At 42.1% G+C, this 22,766-nt stretch overlaps 1 protein-coding gene across 3 annotated transcripts in view; it reads right to left on the bottom strand.

Annotated features, from left to right (window-relative positions):
* Window positions 1-309: 309 nt before the first annotated feature.
* The window catches only part of Clcn4 (chloride voltage-gated channel 4), a 70,317-nt gene continuing 47,860 nt past the window's right edge, over window positions 310-22,766 (bottom strand). For all 3 annotated transcript variants that reach the window (XM_047536266.1, XM_047536267.1, XM_047536268.1), the window contains 4 exons: window positions 22,004-22,190; window positions 20,656-21,054; window positions 14,191-14,407; window positions 310-4,789 (listed from right to left, as the gene is read on the bottom strand). In XM_047536266.1, coding sequence (XP_047392222.1) covers window positions 4,699-4,789; window positions 14,191-14,407; window positions 20,656-21,054; window positions 22,004-22,190 — 894 coding nt within the window. In that variant the 3' untranslated portion in view covers window positions 310-4,698. The remainder of the gene's footprint in view (window positions 4,790-14,190; window positions 14,408-20,655; window positions 21,055-22,003; window positions 22,191-22,766) is intronic.

Below are 22,766 nucleotides of genomic sequence, written 5' to 3'. Positions count from 1 at the left end.
TTGTGATTCCCAAGGTAATTGGTAGGAAAAGTTTGGTTTCAAGAGTGAAAGAACGAATGAATGTTAGACTCGGTTATACTCCCCAGCCTCCAACACAGAGCAGACACACAAATGACCTAAGGACAGTGGTCCTGTTCCATCCTTAGAAAATTAAAGCCACAGTCTGAGTTATTTTGTTGTTGTTGTTGTTTTTGAAAGTGGTTTTGCAAAATTGCCCAGACTGGCCTTGAACTTGCAATATTCTTGCTTCCACCTCCCAAGTAGTTGAGATTACAGGCACACACCTCTGTTGCCCGGCGCCAGTCTGAATTTTTATTTGGTCCTTGCCCATGCAGCTAAGAACAAGGGATTGTAAAGCCAACCAAATTGATGTCACAATCAGTTGATGATCTTAAGGATGGGTCTTTAACTCTGCTGGATGTGTTACCAATGTCAGCAGGACCAGGTTTTGAGAGGATCTATTGGGTAGAAACATACTATGAAATCAGTATCTCTTCATTTACAACAGGTTTTTTGAGGACTCTGTGCTTGTTTTATTTTTAAAAATAGAGTTCAAACATTTCATTTGTAATAAGGTGCCAACATTTATGCAGAGTGTTACAATTAAAAAAAAGTCAACATATTGCCATGTGGTTATTCTGACACCAAATGTGAATATATCTCATAAAAGTCACACATAAACTCATTCCCAGCATACCTACGATGGCAAATAAATAGTTATTTCTGCACCGGTGAAAATGGGATCTGGTTAATGTTTCCCAGGTCAGATATACAGGCTCCCTCCTCGTGCAAATCATTTCAAAGGTTAAAAGCCAAGTTTGATAATACACTGCCCACACAAAATTAAAATGAAAGCATAATATTACAATTACATGGAAATTCAATAGTTCTCTTCCTTGGGTTTCTCATCTTTTCCAGCTCAGCACCTGATGATGAATTCCAAGCAGAATTTGCACATGTTAATAATTTAAAGTAATCAGTTCTCACCTAAATGAAACAAACTGATCTAAAATTTTTGGTGTCTGTGACTTATTAGGGCTCAAAATGTATATTTACAAGTCTTCTTTGTTACAAGGTCTTTGGGAATTACTGAATAGAGAACTTTAAGACTGCATGTCTAAGTATCAGCAAGCACTTAATTTTGGATGCTTTACTTCTAGCACATTTTACCTTTTCCTAAAAGCCACAGGAACATCAGCATTCCCAAGGGATGCACTGAAAAACACTTAGAAAAAAATTCACATATCACTTTTGGGATTCCCTTTATTTTGGTGTCCTACAACCCATTCCCTTAGTAATTGGAAGGGAGAGCAAGAAGTAGGCGATATGCCTCATGAGAAAACTCCTTTTCTATCATGCATTTATGGTTTTTACCTTAAAATTTGATCAGAAAGTACTGCAAATTCCTAAAGCCTTTGGTTTTAGAAAAGAAAAAAAAGACATTATTCTGAAAGATGTATATTTCACCTCCATGTCCCAGTTCTCTACATCAGATAACCAGATAAAGTAGATTGAAGTTCTGCATTGGGATATGGTGAATACTCTCAGAGTCCCTTGCTGGGTACTTTTATAAGAAAAAGTGACAAAGAGCAGGACAGTATGGTCCCCACAGAGCTTGTGTGAGACCTTGGCCAGTGGGCAAATGAACCACATGGCTGAGGTGGGCTCCCTGGGAGAAAGGTCATTTGCTGTGGTCAACCCCACTACACACTCTTCACCCCTGATCTTAAACTGCCTGTCTGACCCTGACTTTCTGTTAAGGAATCCTGAACCCCACAACAGATTGGAGGGTCAACTTGTAAAGGAAAAGAAACCTAGGCTATTGCCATCAAGTAACTCTTCCCACAGTTTTCATGAATCACCAACATCTCTGTGCTAAGCACTGGGAGAAGAAGACAACTTAAGTTCCCTCTTTATAACCTTGGCCCTCAGGCCAAGTGTAAACCATGCCCTCAGGCCATCCACAGTCTCAGCTTGGGTTGGAAAGCAATTCTGTGGTCTCACTGACCTTTAGCTCTCTTTCCACTCATTCATATTCTTTTTGAAGCTACCTGTTTCAGCTAGAAAGGCCTCCTGAATCATATGACTAATACTCTTTCCCATTATAGGAAAGCTTTGAGTGGAGCCACAGGGAATAAGAGGGGAACTAGGTGAAGCAATCTTAAAGAATTCTGGATTTAAAGTCCAGGAGAAGCCAGTTTCACTTGCAAATGTTCTGTGGAAATCCCAATAACAACACCAAGATTAGGATCTGCTCTTAATATTTACATGCTGTGAATGAGACAATGCATTTCATTCTAAGACCACAGTCTAAATTCTCTGCTATTAGCTGGATATTTCCACACTGAAGTGGCTATTAGATGTTATTTTGGAAGGGGGGGCAATTAATGGCAGAAACAAATTTTCCATAGTTGTCAGCATGATCTGACTTGAAAATTTTAATCCACAGAAGATGTATCTTCTTATAATAATGAAACATTTCATAGAAACCCACTTGTAGCTAGGTTTTTATCCAAAATAAAAATTCTTACTGAGGATAAGAAATGATGGATTCTGGTTAGGAATTCTACGTCAAATCTAAGAAAAGGAGTAGGAAGCAAGAAGGTTAAAAGAATGTTTGGAGGGGTTTGTCAAGAATGAGAGAGTAAAGAAGACATGAAGGACAATGATAGGACATGAGGAAACTGTGGCAGAGACAATCCCCTCCCAAAACCTAATATAATCCCCTTCCTCATTAAGAGACTCTAGGGTTGCGAATGTGGCTCAGGTAGAGCACTTGCTTAGCATGCATGAAGCCCTGGGTTCCATTCCTTGCACTGCAAAAAAAAAACCCAAAACATCAAAACTAAACCAAAACAACAACAAAAGAGAAAGAGAATATAAATTTCATTCAGAGAGCAGTGCGCCTAGCTCATATTTTCCTTCCCAGACTCTCATGCACTAGGGGGAGCCAAGTGACAGAATCCCAGTCAATGGGTGTATGCTGAGCATCTCTGGAAAGCTTTGCTTTCTGGATATAGACATTGCACCTTGTTACTTGCCCCTTCCTCCCTCTTCTCACTTAGAAAACAGACATGATACCTGATGATTCAGCAACCACCTTACAATTATGAGGCAATAAACCAAAGGACAGAGGATAAGGTGGTAGAAACTACCAAAGGATTGATCCTTGGTGATATGATACAGACAGTCCTGGGGTGCACATCTCCCAGGTTTCTTAATTCAGTCCTTCACTGTTTGTTGAATTTTCTGTTATTTGCAGTCAAGAGCACATCTATTCATACATCAAGATCCAATGACAATGAGATTGAAAAGGATGAGGAGGACTCAGTGAAAAGGGAAGAACAATGGTTAAAGTGAGGGGACAAGTGGGATAAATCTTACACAGATCATACAGTGGGGATCTAAAACACGGCTTAATTCATTCTCACAGAAAAGACAGACATCCTGACTAAACGAATAAATGTGTCATTAAATTCAAATACAAAGATGCCCAATGCTTAAATTGGCTATATAAAATTGAACTCTGTCCTTCTGTGCTATGATTGCTAGTATAAAAGTGCATGCTTAGACATTAAAACTGGACATTTTGCATCCCACAGAGAAGAGAATAGAACAGATTTAGAATCAATTTAGTATTTCTCTTGCAATCCATTTGGTGGAGTTCCCACTGAGAATTCGTGTGCTTCACCCTCTTCACAGCCATATCCAAAAAGACCTGAGAGGAAAAATTAGTAGTAATACTCAGTAGCCCATTTTGACTCTTGTTTATGCCAGTTGGGAATTAAAACACATTTATCACAAGTTGGGAGCATAGAGGTCATGACCCATGGAAAGTGCTGGACTTATCAATATTTAAGAAAGCACAGGCAACAGCAATAAATAAATGAAGCAAATGCAATGGGGATGCAAATTAGCAATCGAGTGCATGTTCCCTCAAAATAAGGATGTGTCCGCTTGCACGAGGGGAAACTACACAGAGCACTACATGCTCCCACAGTGCATCGTCCAGACCCAAAGTGCCAGTATTGTGGAAAGTAATTGTTTCTTCACACTCATTATGGCTCCCCTGGTGTTGGTTCAGAAACTGGTAAATAAGCAAACTAACAGGCCGAGAAGAGGAGCAAGAAACCAGTCACGAGCAGACTCACTGGAGCACATTTGCAGTTTTCACAGTTCAACTTTCATTTCTTTTTCTCATCCAATGAAGTAAGTGCAAATGTCTTTAGTATGATTTTAGTAACATAGCAGCAACATTTCAGGAACCATAATAAATAAAAAGGTTGACATGCCAATACCCCTTTGTCTTTTGGACTCAAAGCTTCACATGTGTTAGGAAGTTACAAACATCAGCCTTGAGCAAAGGGGTCAGAGCTCCTTCATTTGGCATTTGTGTTCTGTGTCCTCGTATGAAGTACGTCATTTTTACACCACCCACTTACCCCAGCCACGGAGAAACACAGCTCAAAACTTGTAAGGGGTCAAAGCTATAAAATGTCTACTCATTGATGGTTTTGCTCTTTTTGTTGTTTTGTTGTTTTTTAAAAAAAGTTTCATCCTTCTTCTCCTCCTTTCGAAAAAAGCTTTTGCTTCCACTAGTCCCAGTACCAGATCTTTCGTTGGGGATAGTAAGGTATCATCTGTTTATTTCTTTTAAAATGATATTATCAGTGTGTTCTCAAAATTGACACCTTACTGCTAATTAAACATGATAGATTCAGGGTCCTGGTTTGCCATCTGGGCCATATGTCTCAGAACATCTTTTTTTGTGATGATGCCAAGAAGTCTCCTGGAGTGGAAAGAAAATAGAAAAAAAGAGGTCAGCATTGCAATACGGACCCATCCCTGTGCCTAAACCCCAGGACCTTTTTCACCTGGGCACAGGGATAGGTAAAGTTTACCAGCTCCCTGTGGTTGGGTAGAGCCAATGGTCCATGGGTGAAGGTAACAAATGCCATTCCCAGGTCTCCTACACATTTCTCCACATTCCTTCTTGCCTCATCTGGTGGTCAGAGGCAAAGGAGACAGTGAAGGACTCTGGAGCACAGAGGTCTAACTTGAGAACCACCAGATTGAAAGACCTGAGGCCATGAGTGACTATGTGGTTGAGCCCACACCTGTAAATCACTTATCATATTGCAGCGCATAATCATTGCCTCCATGGTAACACATATTCATGAGTATTCTGTGCATCCTACTCTTGCACCAAAGATAGTTTAGTAATAAATGAATCTTAAGTTTACCACTACATTTTTTAAAAAAAAAGCTTTGCAGAGGGCTTGGGTTGTGGCTCAGTGCTAGAGCGCTTGCCTAGCATGTGTGAAGTACTGGGTTTGATCCTCAGTACCATAAATAAATAAAAGGCATTGTGTCCATCTACGGCTAAAAATATTTTTTAAAAAGCTTTGCATAATGGTCATATCACACTTTTTTGCAAAAAAATTTGGCATAAAATCAACAAAGATTATGTACTGGACTATGGTAAGATATGACTTGTGAGAAAAATAAAACTTTATTGCATTAGGCCACTGAGATTGTAAGCTTGCTTATTACAATAAAATTGCAATGACTAATATACTCTCTTAAATTTTAATAATATAATCAATTTTAAAGGGCTTATGAAAGCCATTGTTGAAAGCTGACCACACCACAGAAATTCCAAGCATAAGACATTTTAAGTATAAGAAATGTTAGGAATACAATAAATTTATTCTATTTTTTAATTTTATCTTACTGGAAAAATAAAGTTTAACATTCATCTCTGACGCTGTATGTAAATTGCCTCCCCTTCCAAAATTCCGTTGCTTTCAACTACCTCAACTGTACATCACAGGATCCCAGGGAGCACTGCTCACAAGCACTACGATGTAAACAGTGATCCCCGTAACAGGCAGTGCTCATTTGCACAACCATTCACAGCAACCCTTGTTTTGTTATTTTTATTAAATATTTAAATGACAGTCTTCAGGAACAAATCATGCCCCATGGGTAAAATAAAAGGTTTGACAGAAGAGAATGTGCACAACTTCTTTGGGAAAAAAAGTTCCATTGCCAAATAATTTTGCAAGTTACTCCTTACTGTATCTCTATCACATCCCCCCCAAAAAAGAGGGGGTAATGAAGAAGAAAGCTATGGCAGTGTCACCTTGGAATACCATATAGCTATTAAAATGACAGGTTTCTATTCTATGTCTATATAAAATAATGACATACCAAAAGAGAATCAGAAAACAATTGTGATATAATGCCATTTCTTTAATTAAGGTTCAATTAGACAGATTCGCCTTCTGCTTATAGACAGTGACTATGAAGAAGAGATACAAGGATTCAAAGGGGTGTTCTAATCAGTTACACCTGGAGAAACAGTCAGGACAGAATTTGGACTTGTTTGGCTCTGACCACACTGAACCCTAAACCATCTTGAAAGTGGGATTTATTTCTTGGGTTAGTTTTCCCATCTGTCACTCTAGGGGAGACAAGAAACACTGGCCCTTCCCCTTCATCTCACAGGACCATCTTTAGGACAGAGGAAATAGCAAGCAGGGTCTTTAAAAGTCATGCTAAACACCAGCTGTGGGGGAAAAAAAAAACAGTGGTCACCTAAAACAAGTGGAGAGGTGGTAAAGGTGGATAGAGCCAGGAATTGTGGGTTTTCACTTAAGCTCTTTAGGGCTTCTTGACTTTACAGTCATGCATTATTTTAAGTATATCTCTAAAATGTATCACAATGCAGGAAAATTAAAGATGCCCCATGAAACAAGATGCTGTTCTACCAAATCTGCCAAACTGAAATTCTGTGTTGGTCAACCTGGACTGCCATAGCAAAATACCACAGATGGGGTGGCTTACACAAAAGAAATTTATTTTTTTCAAAGTGTCAGATTAAGGTGCCAACAGGGTTGGTTTCTCCTTTCCCCTTGGCTTAGAGATGGACACAGCCACCTTCTCTCTTGTCTTCACGTGGCCTCTTTAGACTCCTTGTGTCTCTTCCTCTTCTTACAAGGACATCATCCTACTGGATTAGGGTCCTACCCCAATGGCCCCATTTAACTTTAATTACCTCCTTAAAGTACTTGTGTCCCAACACAGTCACATTGGGGCTTAGGGCTTCAACACAGGAATTCAGAAGTGGGGGATGCCATTCAGCCCGTAACAGTCGTTCAATGCCCTCTGCATTAAACAGTTGTAAAACAGCACTCTTGGAATATTTCCCTTTATAGACCCCGAGAAATTCCAAAACACTTAAGATGCACAGAGCTGATTTAAAGGATCCTAGTTTGTTTCCCCCAAATGTTGGTATAATCCTGAAACAAGATGCCCCAAAAAGAAATGAACATTATCACTCTCTGTAGTGAGTTGCTCAGTTCTCCTGGGAAAACTCAACTGAGGTGATCAGAACCCAATAAGGGATCTGGTCTCCTCACACTGGAATGTTGTTTGGTCCAGCTAGTGGCTCCAAAAACCGCTTTCTTTCCATCCTGATTTGTCTTAGTTACTTGGGGGTCAACTGCAATAATAAGGGTCCACTGCATTCATTCAACCAGAGCTAAACATTTTCTCAAGGGCACTATTACCCAATACTCTATGGAAGCTTCAGTGAGCCTCTGACTCATCAGAGCTTCCCTTTTGCGTTGGCAGCCATATGTGGCTGCTGTGAAGAGTTTGCCCAGGCCTCCAGGCCTGAGACATGGCAACGGCTTAGAAGTCCCAGGTAAAGAAAGGAGGTGTTTTCTTGGGGTCAGATACATTCTGTTCTTGCTCTCAGGAAAATAATTAACTTTAATGGAGCCATGATAGCAAGGAGAGGTGACTCGAATAGTGGGAGGGGTCCTTATTTAAAGACAAATGAGAGTCCCCAGTAAGGACTCCTCCTATGCAGCAGCAGCCAAATGAGTCCCAATCCGGTTCTATAGGATGTTCTCTATCCCTCTATGCCCCAAGAAGTCTTTACTCAAGGTTTCTCTGCCTTGACTAGTGATAGTTGGGACTGGATAAATCTTCGTTGGGGGTAGGCTGGCCTGTTTAATACCCAGGCCTCTACCCATGACATGCCATCAGTACCACTGCTCCCCAGTCGTAACATTCAAAATTTCTCCAGACACTGCCAAATGTCTCCTACAGATGGAAGTCAAAATCACCTCTTATCAAGAACCACTGCCCAAATTAAAAAGTACTGAAATATTTCATACCCATTGGTTTACAGTCAATGAAGCAAATCCCCTGAAATACACCCTAACATGCTCATCTTACTTCTGTAACTCCACTGATCTCATCACAATCCTTAATAAAGGGTTACTATCTGGTACCAGTTCTTAAACACTTATGATATCACCCCTAGCTGGGATCTTTTAAATAAGAGTGGCCCTGTGGGGTTGAATGTATAAGAAGTCATCAGTATTGAAAATAGAAACCCCAGGACTTGGCCCTACAATTCTCAACATTTCACCAAACAGGTATTCCAATAGTCCAGGAATCTGCATCCTCACAGATGATGCTGGATATCTTCCAATTGTATCCAGTCTACTTCCTCTGCTGTTGTGTAGAGAGCACTGATGTCTTCTGGGTTTTGATTTGACTGGCAGGTCCTCCACCAAAGGCCCCTGATAACACCCTGTCAGCACTGTTCTGCCCCTGGTGCCTGGTAGTTGATCATGGCTCAAGATATAGGATACTTGGTATATCAGCAGATAGAACTGGCTCTGCACCCAATCCCCTTTGATCTTAAGTACAGTGTTTTACTTCTTGGGGTCTCATGTCCTCACTTAAAAAGTAAAGAGAACCTAAATGTCCATCTCCTAATGAATTGATAAACATCCATACAGTGGAGTACTATTTAACATTAAAAGTATTGACACATGCTACAACATAGGTGAACCTTGAAAATGCTATGCTAAGTAAAAGGAGCAATCACAAAAGGTGACATATGATATAATGCCACATATAACAAGTGTCCAGAATAGGCAAATCCATGGAGGCAGAAAGTAGATTAGTGGTTGGCAGTGGCTGGGGGAAGGGTGGAATGGGAAGTAACCGCTAATGGGAATAGGGTTTAGTGGGTGATGAAAATGTTCTGGAATTACAACGAAGCAATTGTTAATACAACCTTGAGAATATAACAAAAACCCTTGAATTATATACTTTAAGATGGTGAATTTTATGGTATATGAATTATATCTCAGAAGGAAGGAAGGAATGAACAAATCGAAGGAAGTCAAATACAGACTTACCACCTGACTCAGCAATTCCACTCTGAAATGAAAATATATATCCACACAAAAACTTGCACACAAGTCTTATTTGTAACAGTATTATTTATAGCAGCCAAAAAGTAGAAAAAACACAAACGTCCATCAATAGAAAAATACATAAACAAAATGTGCTCTATCCATATAATAAATGATAATCAGTCATAATCAGAATGAAGTACTGTTATAGACTTCAACATGGACAAACTGTGAAAATACTCTGCTAAGTAAACGAAGCTAGCCACAAGACCACAGAGGACGTGACTGCATTTACACACAAGATCCAACACAGACAATCCATGGAGACAGAAAGTAGATTAGCTGTTGCTTAGGTCTGTGGTACAGGAGGTGACAGCTAAGGGGCACAGGGTTTCTTTATAGTGTGATAGAAATATTCTAAAGTTGCTGGTGGCAATGGAAGCATAATTCATTTTCTACTAACACCACCAACTTAAACATTTTACGTGGGGGAATTGTATGTTATGTGAATTACCTCAATAAGCTGTAAAATAAATAAATCAGTATAAATAAAGGCAGGACCTCAGGGGCTATACAATGACCCTTCAGATGCTAGGTGATAGGAGCAAAGGGCAAGTCAAAGAATTCTCTGACCCCTCACAGAATGCATAATTGCAAAATGAAGGGCAAAGGAATAGTAGATGGATGTGTAAAAATGTGAGCATTCACAAGTGTCAGGATTTTTATAGTCCTTTCAAAATTAAAAAAAGAGGGACAGTTATAAGGCCAGCAGCTTATACTTACAATATGCTGCTAAGCAAGATGTGATCAGGAGTGAAATCAGCAGATATGAACTGATCAGCTCACACACAGAGCATCCACATGGGTGGTTAGGCAGTGGGAGGGGCTCTGCAGCTGATGAACCAGTGGATAATCCCTCAACTTAAACCGCTCATTCAGTCTCTGCCATCCATTTTCTACTCGAAAGTCTGCTTCAGGACATTCCCCTCTGGAACACCTGCCTTGGGTAGCATCACTTACATTGAATTGTATCCATGTTCCTAACAGATGACAGTCTCCCTGGCTTTTTAAAAACCACTTTCTGAACCTTTTCTAGTCTTCAGCCAAAATAGATGCTCAGTAAAATATTGATTCCACCAATGTCTCTTCAAAAAAATACGACCACTAATGTCATATTTGCCAAGTGATGAGAACTCTACTAAAATACACACATGCACATACGCACACACACACATACCCCTCCCATATTTGTAAAGCCTGGGTTTCATTTCCTTATCTTTATTCTGGAGACAGTATCCAAAGGTCAGTCATAGCCAAATGTTGTGGCAGAGGCCTGTACTCCTGGCTATTCAGGAGGCTGAAACAGGAGAATAGCTTTGAGTCCAGAAGTTCAGGCCCAACCTGGGCAACACAGAGACCTCACATCAAAAACCAAAAACCAAGTATTTACAATTACCAAAAGTTCCTTTTCACTTCCTCTGAAAGTTATGTTGGGTACAATGGCACTGCAAAACTATTAATTCAGCCACTGACTTGGGTGTGGGCATAAATTATGCTGGGGCTTGCAACAGTAATTATCACAATAGAAGAAAGCTAAACATCAACCCAAAAGGAGGCAACATCAAGTCCTGTAGACTTTGTTAGTGGCTTGAAATGTCCTATTTGATTTAAATCAAGTATTTGAACTTTCGGCCCCTTTGGGTTCAAGTGAATTCAGTGAATCATAAATGGCTAGATCTATGACCATGAGCAGCCGGACTCTTCTGATACATCTAACCCCACCAGACCCTATGAACCACCTAGTAGGATTTGGAGAAAATCTGACACCATCTCCCCTAATTGCTTTTCTTTTCTAGAACCTCATAGGGCAAATCTTACCCAAATTTGCTCTTGGTCACTGGAGGCTTCCTAGACTCCTGCATTTTGGGGATGAAGACTCCTCTGGATTTTGGTCTGGTTTCATGATTACTTTGGGCCCCAGGCCCTAAGAAATCCTGAAAATGATCCAGGTCAAGGGACAGGCTCAGGCTCTCAGCCATCTCGAGCAGGGAAGGCACATGGGGAGGGAACGCATCAAAAACTCGAGCTGGCTTGAGATGGGTCTGCTCTGGCTGAAAGCCCGAGGAGATGAAGATGAAAGGCCCCGCAAACAAGGATCCCTTGCCAGCACTAACGTATCAGCATCTGTGTTTGTTTAAAATATGTAGAGCCAGAGAGAATGATTTTGCTTTCTCACAGAACATTCGGAGCCAACTTCGGCACCCAGATCTTCACAAGAAAACCTCACAGGGCTCTGTGAGGTGAGAGCAGGTATTAAGGGCAAAATTTCCTGCCCACACTGGAAATTCCAATGATAACTGACATTGGATTATTTTAAAGGAAAGGAGAAACTGCTGTACACTTGAGATGGCAAGGGTGATCACAGTGGTATTTATGCCAAGAGTTGGAAATCCAAGTGCAAAAATCAACTTTAGCAGTTCTCAAAGTGGGTTCCCCAGACCAGCAGCCTTATCTGGAAGTTTGTTAGAAATGCACATTCTCAGGTTTCACTTGAGACCTCAGGGATCAGCAGCTCTGCAGTGGGTCCAGCAAACTGGGTTTAACCTGGAGGTTTAACGCTGCAGGCCATTCTGATGCATGCTCACCTTGGAGAAATTACTAAGCTCCTTTTTAACATTCTCTGGCAGAATTGACCTCTAGCCTCCAATACAAGGACTCAGTTATTTACTCCCTATTGATTATACCTCCCATGGGCAAAGTGACCCTCTGGCTGCAGTTAGAGCTAAGGATATTCTTCCTGCCAGTTAGGAGTTCTCAGGGTGAATGTGCACATTTTACCCCTTGCAGAACCTATATCCCTGTTACTAGACAGGAGGTAAAAAGCTGAATGAATAGGATTGCTTTTTTGCTTAGCCACAACATCCAGTCCAGGGTCACTAACTGCAATATCAAGTGACCTTTGGGGCTGCATTTGTTGTTACTGTTGTTGTGGAGGGCTGCCTTGTGCATTCCAGATATTTAGCCGCATCCTTGTCCTCTACCCACAAGATGACGATAGCACCTCTCCCTCTAGTTGTGATATCTGACATTGCCCTCAGACATTGTTCCATGTCTCTGGGGGACAAAACCACCCCTGTTGAGACCCCTGTTGAGAACTACTGAGTTAAGCTAGGGTGTACTGCCTTCAGAAATTTAAATTATCTTAGATAGTTAAGCCTCTGGGTTCTATAAAGGCCTAAACCATCTCGGTACCAGCATTACCACAACCCATTCCCTCACTGCCAACCCCAAGCCTATAAGGAATGAAATGGGCAGATAACCTAGGTTCCAGGACATGCTGACCAAGCCAGTCCCTTTCTCTACCCAAGCTTCTGACACTGGAACTTGGGGTACATGTCTGAGACAAAAGAATGGCCCTCGGAGAACTGTACTTCTAGCCCTGTTGTAGCCTTTTGACATTTTTATTGACACTTTACTGGCTTGTGATAATACAAAACAAAAGTAATTGCATGGCTGGGTGCAGTGGTGCACACCTAAATCCTTGTGACTTGGGAGGCAAAAGATTCTCAAGTTCAAGGCCAGCCTGGGCAACTAAGTAAGAACCTGCCTCAAAATAAAATATAAAAAGAGCTGGGGATGTGTAGTTCTAGGGTAGCACACCCCTGGGTTCAATCTCCAGTAGCATACATGCACACGCACACAAGATAGAGCACGGTAGCAGAAACAATGCCAAGAGGCTATTCAATCTCTCATTCTCCAATACCATTTGTTTGGCAAAGGTGATATTGTTTCAAACTGGTTGATCTATTAGGGATGACCTGAGCATAACATGGATTTAGCATTTGCTTGTGTGTCATTTCATCCATGAAGAACTAGGAAAACACAGACCGTTGCACTCCGCTGAACCCAATCACATGGCATCAGAGTACACAAAGCGCATGTGCACACCCCTGGAATACACTATTTCAGCTCCCTCAAATGTAAGAAGCCACAGTCATCTAGCTCACTGTGATAACTGCCCCAATTCCAAATCACCCTTCTTCCACCCTCTCCAGTAACTCACAAGACACAGTCCTTCAGATATCTGTTCCACAGTCAAGTTCTGGTCTTTTCAAGATTAAGTGACATATTTATTGTCATAGTCACATATTTCTTAACCATTTAACATGTACAAAATATTGTAAAACTACCATTTTTATTATGTTCTGATCTCAGGGTTTTTTCTTTTCTTTTCTTTTCTTTTTGATACCAGGAATTGAACCCAGGGGTGCTTAACCACTGAGACACATCTCTGGGCCCTTTTAATATTTGACTAGAGACAGGGTCCCACTGAGTTACTTAGGGCCTCGCTAAGTTGCTGAGCCTGGCTTGGAACTCACGAGCCTCCTGCCTCAGCCTCCTGAGTTGCTGGGATTACAGGTGTGTGCCACCACACCTGGCTGTTTTTTTTTTATTTTATTTTAATATATCACTGATGAAATTTTTGAGGATCATGCACCAAACTCCATTTTTCCCATAAATCCTATGGTTTTCACTGCTCTATTTTGGATAGACCTGTGGTTCTGAGGAACATATATGTTACCTTACAGCAGAACTAGCTATACCTGCTCCCATAACCCAAATGTCACATGGCAGTAGAAAAAGCAAAACCAAGCCCTTCTCCTCTGGCTTGGTATTGACTCAACCTTCAGGCTGACCCCAGAGAGTAGTCTAGCCTGGAAGTTTCTCCTACCTTTCCAGACTGCACTGACCACCCGACTCCAAGTTCCAAAGCGCCCTATATATTTTCTTCTCTATACATTCATCACAACCTACTGGCATCACCTATCAAGGACAGGTCTGCCCCAATGGATGGTTGAGTTCCTTAAAGGTGGAGACCAGGTAGGTGGAAACCAGATCTTAGTCATTTTTTTCTCCCAAGTCTGGCCACGGTATATGTTCTGTCCATATTGGTCCAGCTACTCACCCACTCCGAGTCACCAGGCACTGCCGGAGCCCCAGTTTCCGGAAGATGTCCACCACTGTCTCCATGGGCGTATGATCTGTGACCGTGAAAGGGCTGAGGTTCAGGATGCGACGCAGCTTCAGGGGGTGTGGGCTGTTGGCTGGCAGCTCCGGGGGCTCTTCCGTGAAGTACATGATGGAATTGCTCACGATGCCTTCCTGCCTCTGTCTGGCATTCTCTAGAACGGGGCAAGTAGGATCAATAAGCCACATGTAAATTCTTCTCTAACTATCCCCCTACCTGCCCCCACACAGCATTGTACAATCCCACAGAAAAGGGGTTCAAGGGCAAATGACACATTCTTAATGAGGGGATTCAGCCAAACATCTGTGAAATTGGCATTTCTCTTAAGCTAATGCTGTGTGAGGGCCCCCCTGCTGTGACCAGACCATTCATTGCCAATGCCTTGCAAGATGGGCCTGACCAACATGGTTCCTTTGGGGATATTCACTGCTTCCCCCTACACTCCAGAGCACCCCAAACAGCCCAGAGCCCTTCATCTTTGCTTTCCAAACACTCCTTCACCTCATCATGGACTAAAGTTTGTCATGACAAGAAACCACATTTAGCTGCCCAGTGACCTTAAAACACTGTTTTTTACAAACTAACTTACAACTGGTCCAAATGGCATTATGAATCCTAAGAGGAACAAGAAACCAATAAGACCAGCCCAGGCTCACAGCCCAGAAATGCAGCTCAATCCCAAATATGACCCTTGGGACTAAAGAAACAACCCCAGAAAAGCTGCATCCCCCCCACTCCTTGGATCTCCTCTCTTAAAAATGGGCCATTTTGTAGATTTCACAAAGAAAGATAGTAAAACTGTTATGGTAGCAATTAGTTATTTCTGTCTGTAGGCAAGGCCATGTGAAGCCGAAGAAAAGTAGGGTAACAGGAACTCATTAGAAATACAGCTTAATGCAGTGCTAGAAACCCAGGCTATTTTAAGTCACACATGAAATAAATCCATCGGTCTCAAGATATTTCTCCAAGGCGATTTTCCTTCTGTTGGAATTTTAATCTTTCTTTTGGTTCGTGGGAAAAGGTTAGGAAAAATGTACAGCGGGGCCTGCCTTAAAATGAATCCTGGTTTCTATAATACATTTCTTTCCTTGTCAAAGACTACTATTCACCTATATTGTTCTTTCAAAAATAAAATTCTAACTGCCTCCTCTAAGGCCATTTAGTGCAATAGAGCACTCTAATGGAAAGCTGGCAGCATTTGGGGTCAGGCTGAGTCTGAAAAGGGGTCTCTGTTAAAAAGAGGAACAGAGAGCCTGCTGGGCAAATGCCTGCACATTATATGGGTCAGGTTAAATCTAGTTACATCAAGTGGGATATGATTCAACCACAAATACCAGACGACATCGACGCACATGTTTTCAAATGCAGATCTGCACGGCACACACTGCCTGCTCTCCTAAATCAAAAGGGTTCCATCCTCCACACCAGGGCAGGGAAGCAACAGTCAACACATACCTACATGCTCATTTCCATAGACCAGCTGATTCCCTTAAAGTGCCACGTAACATCTATTTCAATGATCAGACTGAACAACAGGATTGAATCAAGTCACAAATTCCAATTAAGAACTGATCACATGGATTTACTCAACCCCTTGGAAAACCAAATACAACTTAGCAAGTCATATACTTGGTTGCTAAAATAGATAACAAAGTTATATTTCTTTTTAATCTAATGATTGGGCCAGAAACCCTGATTCCAGCAGTCGCTCGCACAATGAACTCTTGCTCACCAGTGCCCTCCCACTGCCTGAACAATACAAACATATTTGCTACATGTATGCATGTATGCATGAATGAGCAGATCTACTAAATATCAGTGTATCTGGTTCTGATATCATGGAGAACAGAGCCTATTTCATGGAACAGTCATTAGGAAGAAAGTCCATGAGCTATTTACTGCCAGGCAAGGATCACAGGCATCAGCGAGGGTCAGAGTTGGAAGTCTAAGCTTGCTACAACTACTGCTGTCTGCAGAAGGGCTCTGGTAGGTTCCTTTGGAACTGTACTATAAAGACTTATATTAAGGCTTCAAATGTTGGAGGTGGAGGGGCTATGTACAGACCAAAAACTGATGAATGGGAAAAAAGCCAGCAAGAAAGCTCTATGAAACTTTCTATTGGAGTAAATTCCTACTTTGCACCAGAAATATTCATCGGTCACCAAACACTTGGAACAGGTGTGAATGTTCAAGACATATCTCCTGCAGGAAAAGATAAACCAACTCCTCACCCAGGGGATGAGCCAGTGCTATGGAGAAAATAGACTCACAGACCCCAGAAACTCTTGGGAGCCAAAGATTGGAAAAGAATCTTTAAAAATATAACACAAAATATACACTTTTTAAAGACCTAAAAGGGAAGAAATGCACTGAATATGAATCATGGCCTCTAGAGAGGTAAGGATGTTTGTGCCTATTATAGTTTGGATCTGGAATGTCCCCCAAAAGGCCCATGTACTTAAAACTTGATGTCTACAGGAGAGACTTTTAGGAAATGATTGGATCATGAGGGCTTTAACCTTATTGGTGGATTAACTCAGAAATCATTGAGAGGTGGTACCTAGTTGGAGGAAGTTGGTTACTGGAGGTGTGCCCTTGGGACTATATCTTTTCCCTGGCCCTTCCCCACCCCCACTCCTTCCTCATTGCCATGAGCTAAAAGTTTTCTTCCACCACACCCTTCTACCATGATATTCTGTCTTACCTCAAGTCCAAAGCAATGGAGCTGACTGACCATAGACTAAAACTTCTGAAACCATGAGCCAAAATCAATCTTTCCTCCTCTAATGTTTATGTCAGGTATTGTCACAGCAATAGAAACTAACATAGTGCCTTTTTAATTTTTTTCTAATAGTTGATAGTGTGAATGACTTTTACTTTAAAACTGTAATAAATTTCATTTTAAAACATTTTAAAGTTCAAGTAGTTAAACTATTTTTTTAAATGTGTTTAACATACAAGGCTTATAATATATTGTGCTACAACTAGTCTCAGTGGCCACAATTCCTGAAAAGTGATATATATTTTATGAGCTCTCACTAAGGTTATTCAACTACCATTCCATTTTCTAGCAGCAATAATGCCAGAGGCAAAGAAATGTTGGTGAGATGAATTTCACAAACTATGATAGGTCAAGAAATCTTTGAAGATTGCAAATAATCACACACACAGTAAGTTACTAAGTAGCTTTAGAGCAATGGTTCTCAACTGGGAACAACTCTATCCCTACCCTCAGGGGACTTTTGGAAATATCTGGAGACATTTTTGGTTATCACAGTTGGGAAACTACTGGTATCTAATGGGTTGAGATCAAGGATGCTACTCAACATCCTATAATACACAGGACAGTCCCCACCACAGAGAAAGATCTAGCTCCAAATGTCAGTAGCATTAAGGCTGAGGACCTCTAGAAAATATATATATATATATATATATATATATATATATATATATATATATATAAACATATATAGAGAGAGATGTTTTTAGGGAGGAAATACTCTATCATTCCATTCATTGAAAATGCTTCCATAAGATAGATGCAATTAATGAGAAAGGCTAAAGTGGAAAACTGGAAGCAACCACTATACTGGTCAGCACAAAGATGATATAAGAAATGTAAAGGCTATAGAGAAAACAAAGTAGAATATTTGACAAGTTAATATCTACTAAGGCATGGAAAAGTCCCTCTGCATTACATTTTAATATCCTCAGAAGAAAGTAGTTGACACCACTTTTCTCCATGACCCATTGGAATAATTAAGAGCCCTCCCAGGCAAAAACCTCTTTAACCCTAAATAGGTCATCAGAGAGATTTGACATTTATCTTCTGGTTCAGCCCTGGATGGAGATCCCTTTCTGCAAGTAAGCATCTTCGATATGCTGGGGAATCATTATTAAGTCATCCACCAGATGAAAAAATTGAGAGGTCCCTCAACTCTTCCACATAACTCCAACTTTCCATCCTTTTAATCATCATTGTGGCTTCCCATTGAGTCCTCTCTGAACCCTTACTGACTTAGTTGCAAAATTCAAGACAGAAAGAGCCTCATATCTGCAGAGTAAGGAGAGGTAAAGGCCCATTTACCAGGAATTTGAACAAGGGTCACCTACAGCCCTGCCTGTTAGTAATTTGTGATGCCAAAGACAGCCACCTTGCCAGGTGGTGCTGACTCTCGCTATTTAACAAAGACAATGGCTGCGCCTTGACATTCCAGAGATGGACTGAAAAACAGCAAAACACTTTCAGCTCCACGTGAGCAGCTGCTACAGTTTAAAATATGACATGTTAGAAAAATCCTTATTTTCCTCATTTAGCATTCTTTCCTTATCATAATTTCCTTGATCTATCCTGCCTTAACCTTTGCCCCCAATTCCCCTAAAAATGAAATTGACATGGAATAGTTTTTAACTGAGTGCTAATGTCATATTTCTATATTCATAAAAGAGCACATAATTCCTCAAATACAGGTCTCATGAAATTTCTCCATCAAAATACAGTGACTCTTCTATTTCCACAGATCAGGAAAACAGCTTCTCTGATTCCTCAGAGCAAAACATCCCTCGCCTTTCCACAAACCGTGTAAATAACAGCTTCTACACTATTATGGGCCTGATTGAAAGCATAGAGGTATTATTTACACCGCATGGTGCCTCTTCAGACATTCCAAACATAGCTTGTGAGAGAGGGCTCGCTTGCAAAGCTTCAATTTCTTCTCTAACTGGTTGATGCCAATTACTGCTTCCCACTTGATTACAGTAATGGATTTCAGCAATATTAGTAAGCTGTCTCTTAGCAGGTGTGCCTGGGGCTACACAATAGGTAATGGATTCTGTGACATTTATTGCTTTAGTTTCTAAATTTCAACCTTTGCTTAAAAGATTTTAGGGATTGAATAAATTTTTAAAGGCTGCTGATTACATTATTTTAAAACAAACCCAACCCTACTTAAACAACTTTAAAAAAACTCACTATTTGTAAGGCAATATTTACCCCTAAAGGCACTACCTGTTCTGTGACAGGACCTATAATAAAGAGAAGCATCACTGAGCTTTCGAGCACAAACTTGCTATAGTGTCTAAAATGTAAAATCAATCTTTGGTTTGGGGGAGTTAAACATGCTTGAGTGGCACACTAAAATTAGAGGGTATAGCTTATCTAAACTAATTTTTATAAAGCCTTTGAGGAAGATACTTTAAAGCTATTCAACATAGGGAAGAGGGTTTAGAAATTGAAGAGAAGTGCCTTAGAAACAGGAACAAAGGGTTGGGGGTGGGGAGCAGTTGTCTGGTGAAGATGTGTTCTCAGTGGGGCAACTGGGGAAAGAAAATCCCATTGAAGCGCTATGAGGAACACTCTGGAAGGCGTAAGGGAGAGTAACATGAGCTGTGCCATGGGCCCCAGTCTCCCGCAGGATGCAGGGAAGCTGTGCAGCTCACAGAGCAAGGCTGCCGAGTGCGAGGGCATGGTCCTTGCCTCATGCAGGAGATGGACGGTGCTGGTACCTCCCCCTGCTGCACCTGGGGGCCAGCAGGACTCTACCCCTCCAAGGCTCACTACTCCTCCTTGTCTGGGACTCCCTACAACTCTCACCCAGGCCTCTGGCCTTCAGCTCCCTCTGACTTTGCAATCCTCCCATCTCCTGCTCCCTCTCTACTGCAGCCATCCTTAGGCTAATGAGGCCCACAGGCTGTCTTCTCTGAGCTGCCTGTCTTTAGGACACCCCACCCAGCCATCATCCCCTTCTCTCCTACCCCAGTTAGACAGCCTACCTCTCCTCAAACACGAGGAGAAAATGATTACATGGAACTGATTTCTAATGATGCTACTGGTTAGCCCACATAGACCTCTAACTGGTGGAATGGGACATAATGTCATATACACTGTAGCGAAAACTTGAGCTGTGGCCAGCCGGGTATCAGAGGCAGAGTACTCAGCACCTCAGTCAGTTGGATAGCCCGCCTGAAATCCCATCTTCAAGATCAGCCTGGCCTGGGCAACTTCAGGCTCTCACATTATCACTTCCTTCTCAGTTTCATCCAATAATTTCTATAAAATGCAGTGACAAACAGTTTGTTTCCCAGTAGGAATGGGGCCCTGGTGGCTGCCTGCACACATGGAAGCCACTTTCCAACCAGGTATGTCTATCCCAGGGTGTGGTTTAAACCTTTGCTCCTCACAGTGTGACTTGGAGAGCTCTGGAGGAATACAGTCTCAGGCTCCACACAGGCCAGCTCAATCAGAATCTGCATTCTAACCAGAGCCAGGGTGATAGATCGCACTGAAGTTTCACAGCCCCTGGCTTAAAGAACATTCCCGCAAACTCCTTTAATACATCTAGGGGTACAAACGCTGCCATCCCCTCATCTCAGTAGAAGGAGAGCTTCCCTCTCCTTACTCACTTATGGCCAGGATCAGCTCCCTCCTCTGGGCAAACCCGATGAGACGCTCAGAGTCTCTGGAGACCACCACTGGGAAGCCATTGTAGTCTGTCTCCTTTATCAGTGTCTCCACATCCTCCACAGTCATGCTGTCCTGGGTGAGCACTGACAGTGGTGGCTCTCCCCGCCGGGGCCGCATCACATCAGTAGCCAGGGTGCGGTGGGTGAACTCGTCCTTCACGTCAAGAAATGGGTACCCATTCAGGTGGATGTGGGCCTCATATATGCCTTCTTTCCCAAAGGCATCAGCCACCCACTTGCTGGTCACGGCAGCTGCCATCAGGGGCACAATGTACTCCAGACCACCAGTTAATTCAAACATGATGACAACCAGTGACACTGTCATCCTGGTCACTCCACCTGCAATGGAAGAGGGGAGGAATGCAATTCCTGGGCTCAACCCCGAGCCCTTATTAGGGCACAATGTGTGAAAACTGACAGGCTCACAATCCCCAAATGTAGCTCAGTTCAAGTCTCCAAGTTCTACTTCAGAGAACTAAGCCTCCAGTTCTCCTCATACTTATTCCAATTTGACCTGGCATCAGGGAACTGGAAGTCACCTAACTAGGGGCTCAGCTCCAGTGAGGGACCTGGGTCGCCAGGGCCACATGCTTGGTTTTTTGGTGAGTGGATCCTATATAGGCTATATAGGTTTACAACTGAACAAGCACCTATAAGCTGGAACTATAGAAATTCTTAGGGTTATCAGATTACAGACAGACCCACCTTTGCATCCCTTGGTATTCAAAGAGACAATCCAAACCAACAACTAATCCAATAAACTTAAACCAGGGTTTCTTACCTTCGGTACAAAGGACATTTGGGGTTGGATCCTTCCTTGTTGTCAGGATTGTCCTGTGCACTATAGCAGTTTAGCAGTATTCTTGGCCTTTATTCACTACACATGAGTGGCACCCACAGTTGTGACAACCAAAAGTGTCTCCAGGCATTGCCAGGTGTCCCAAGGCATCAGAATTACTGAGAATCATCATTCTAGCTGGTACAGTTGTAAGATGGTGGAAGCTCCATCAGCTTGGTCCCCTGAATAACTAGGTGGAGAAGTCTCTGTTTTGTGTGTGTGTGTGTGTGTGTGTGTGTGTTTAAGTATATACGTGTATATATAAACATGTACACATATATGTTATATGTATTAATATAGTGTTAAGCCATTGAGATGTAGTTTACTTGTTACTGCAGCATAACCTGGCCCATCCTGAGCAATGCCAACGACCAAGTCCATGTCTTCCTTCATGCTGGTCCTCTAAGTCAGATCAGCAGCCCACCCCTCCCTCTCTACCTGAAGACATACCTAGGCAGGCAGCAGCTCCCACCATTGCGTAAAGTCCTGGTGTGACACAGTCTGCTCCAGGTCTGCACCAGTTCCTGAAGATTATCCAATCATGGTGATGGTAGGCCAGCTGCTCCACACCAATTCCCACCATTCTGCCTGCCATGGCTCCCACAGCCATGCTGGGGATGAAGAGGCCTGAGGGGATCTGGAGGTGCACACAGAGAAAGGCAGACTGAGGGAAGGAGGCTAAGTTCCTGCCTCCCAACCCCCAGGAAATGAAAACCCCCTTCGACAAGCACTCTTTTGGCTTTAGCCTTCAAAGGAGGTACAACTCTTCAAAACAAGTCAGCTGGGAAGAGGTGGGACAAGCGATTTGACCTGCTTAGTCAGTGAGTCTACTGCAACTAGGAGAGAATGCAATCTGACACTTTCATTTCCTCTCCTTCAAAAGCTGGCCAGTTTGCCTGCTGTGGATTAAAGAATGATAAGCCCCACTGCAAATAACATTCAAAGTGAGCATCTGTCACCTGAGACTCTCAACACTTTCTTGCTCCCCTTGCTGTGTCATTCAGATTGGCTTTGAAAATTAAATGTCAAGTCACAGCATGAAAATGGAAAAGAAGGGTCTGCGATGGCTCCCAGGTAAAATAGAGATGCTGAATGCAATATTGCAGCTGCCTGCATCTTCCAAAAGGCTTTTCAAGGCCTCACCGCCCTCTTTAAAGGATGACTGCTGGACACTTGTCAGAGACAGATCAAGGAAAGTACCCTCTTCCTAACG

This window comes from Sciurus carolinensis, chromosome X (genome assembly GCF_902686445.1).
Source record: "Sciurus carolinensis chromosome X, mSciCar1.2, whole genome shotgun sequence".
Lineage (NCBI taxonomy): Eukaryota > Metazoa > Chordata > Mammalia > Rodentia > Sciuridae > Sciurus > Sciurus carolinensis.
This window is presented reverse-complemented; position numbering and strand designations above follow the sequence as displayed.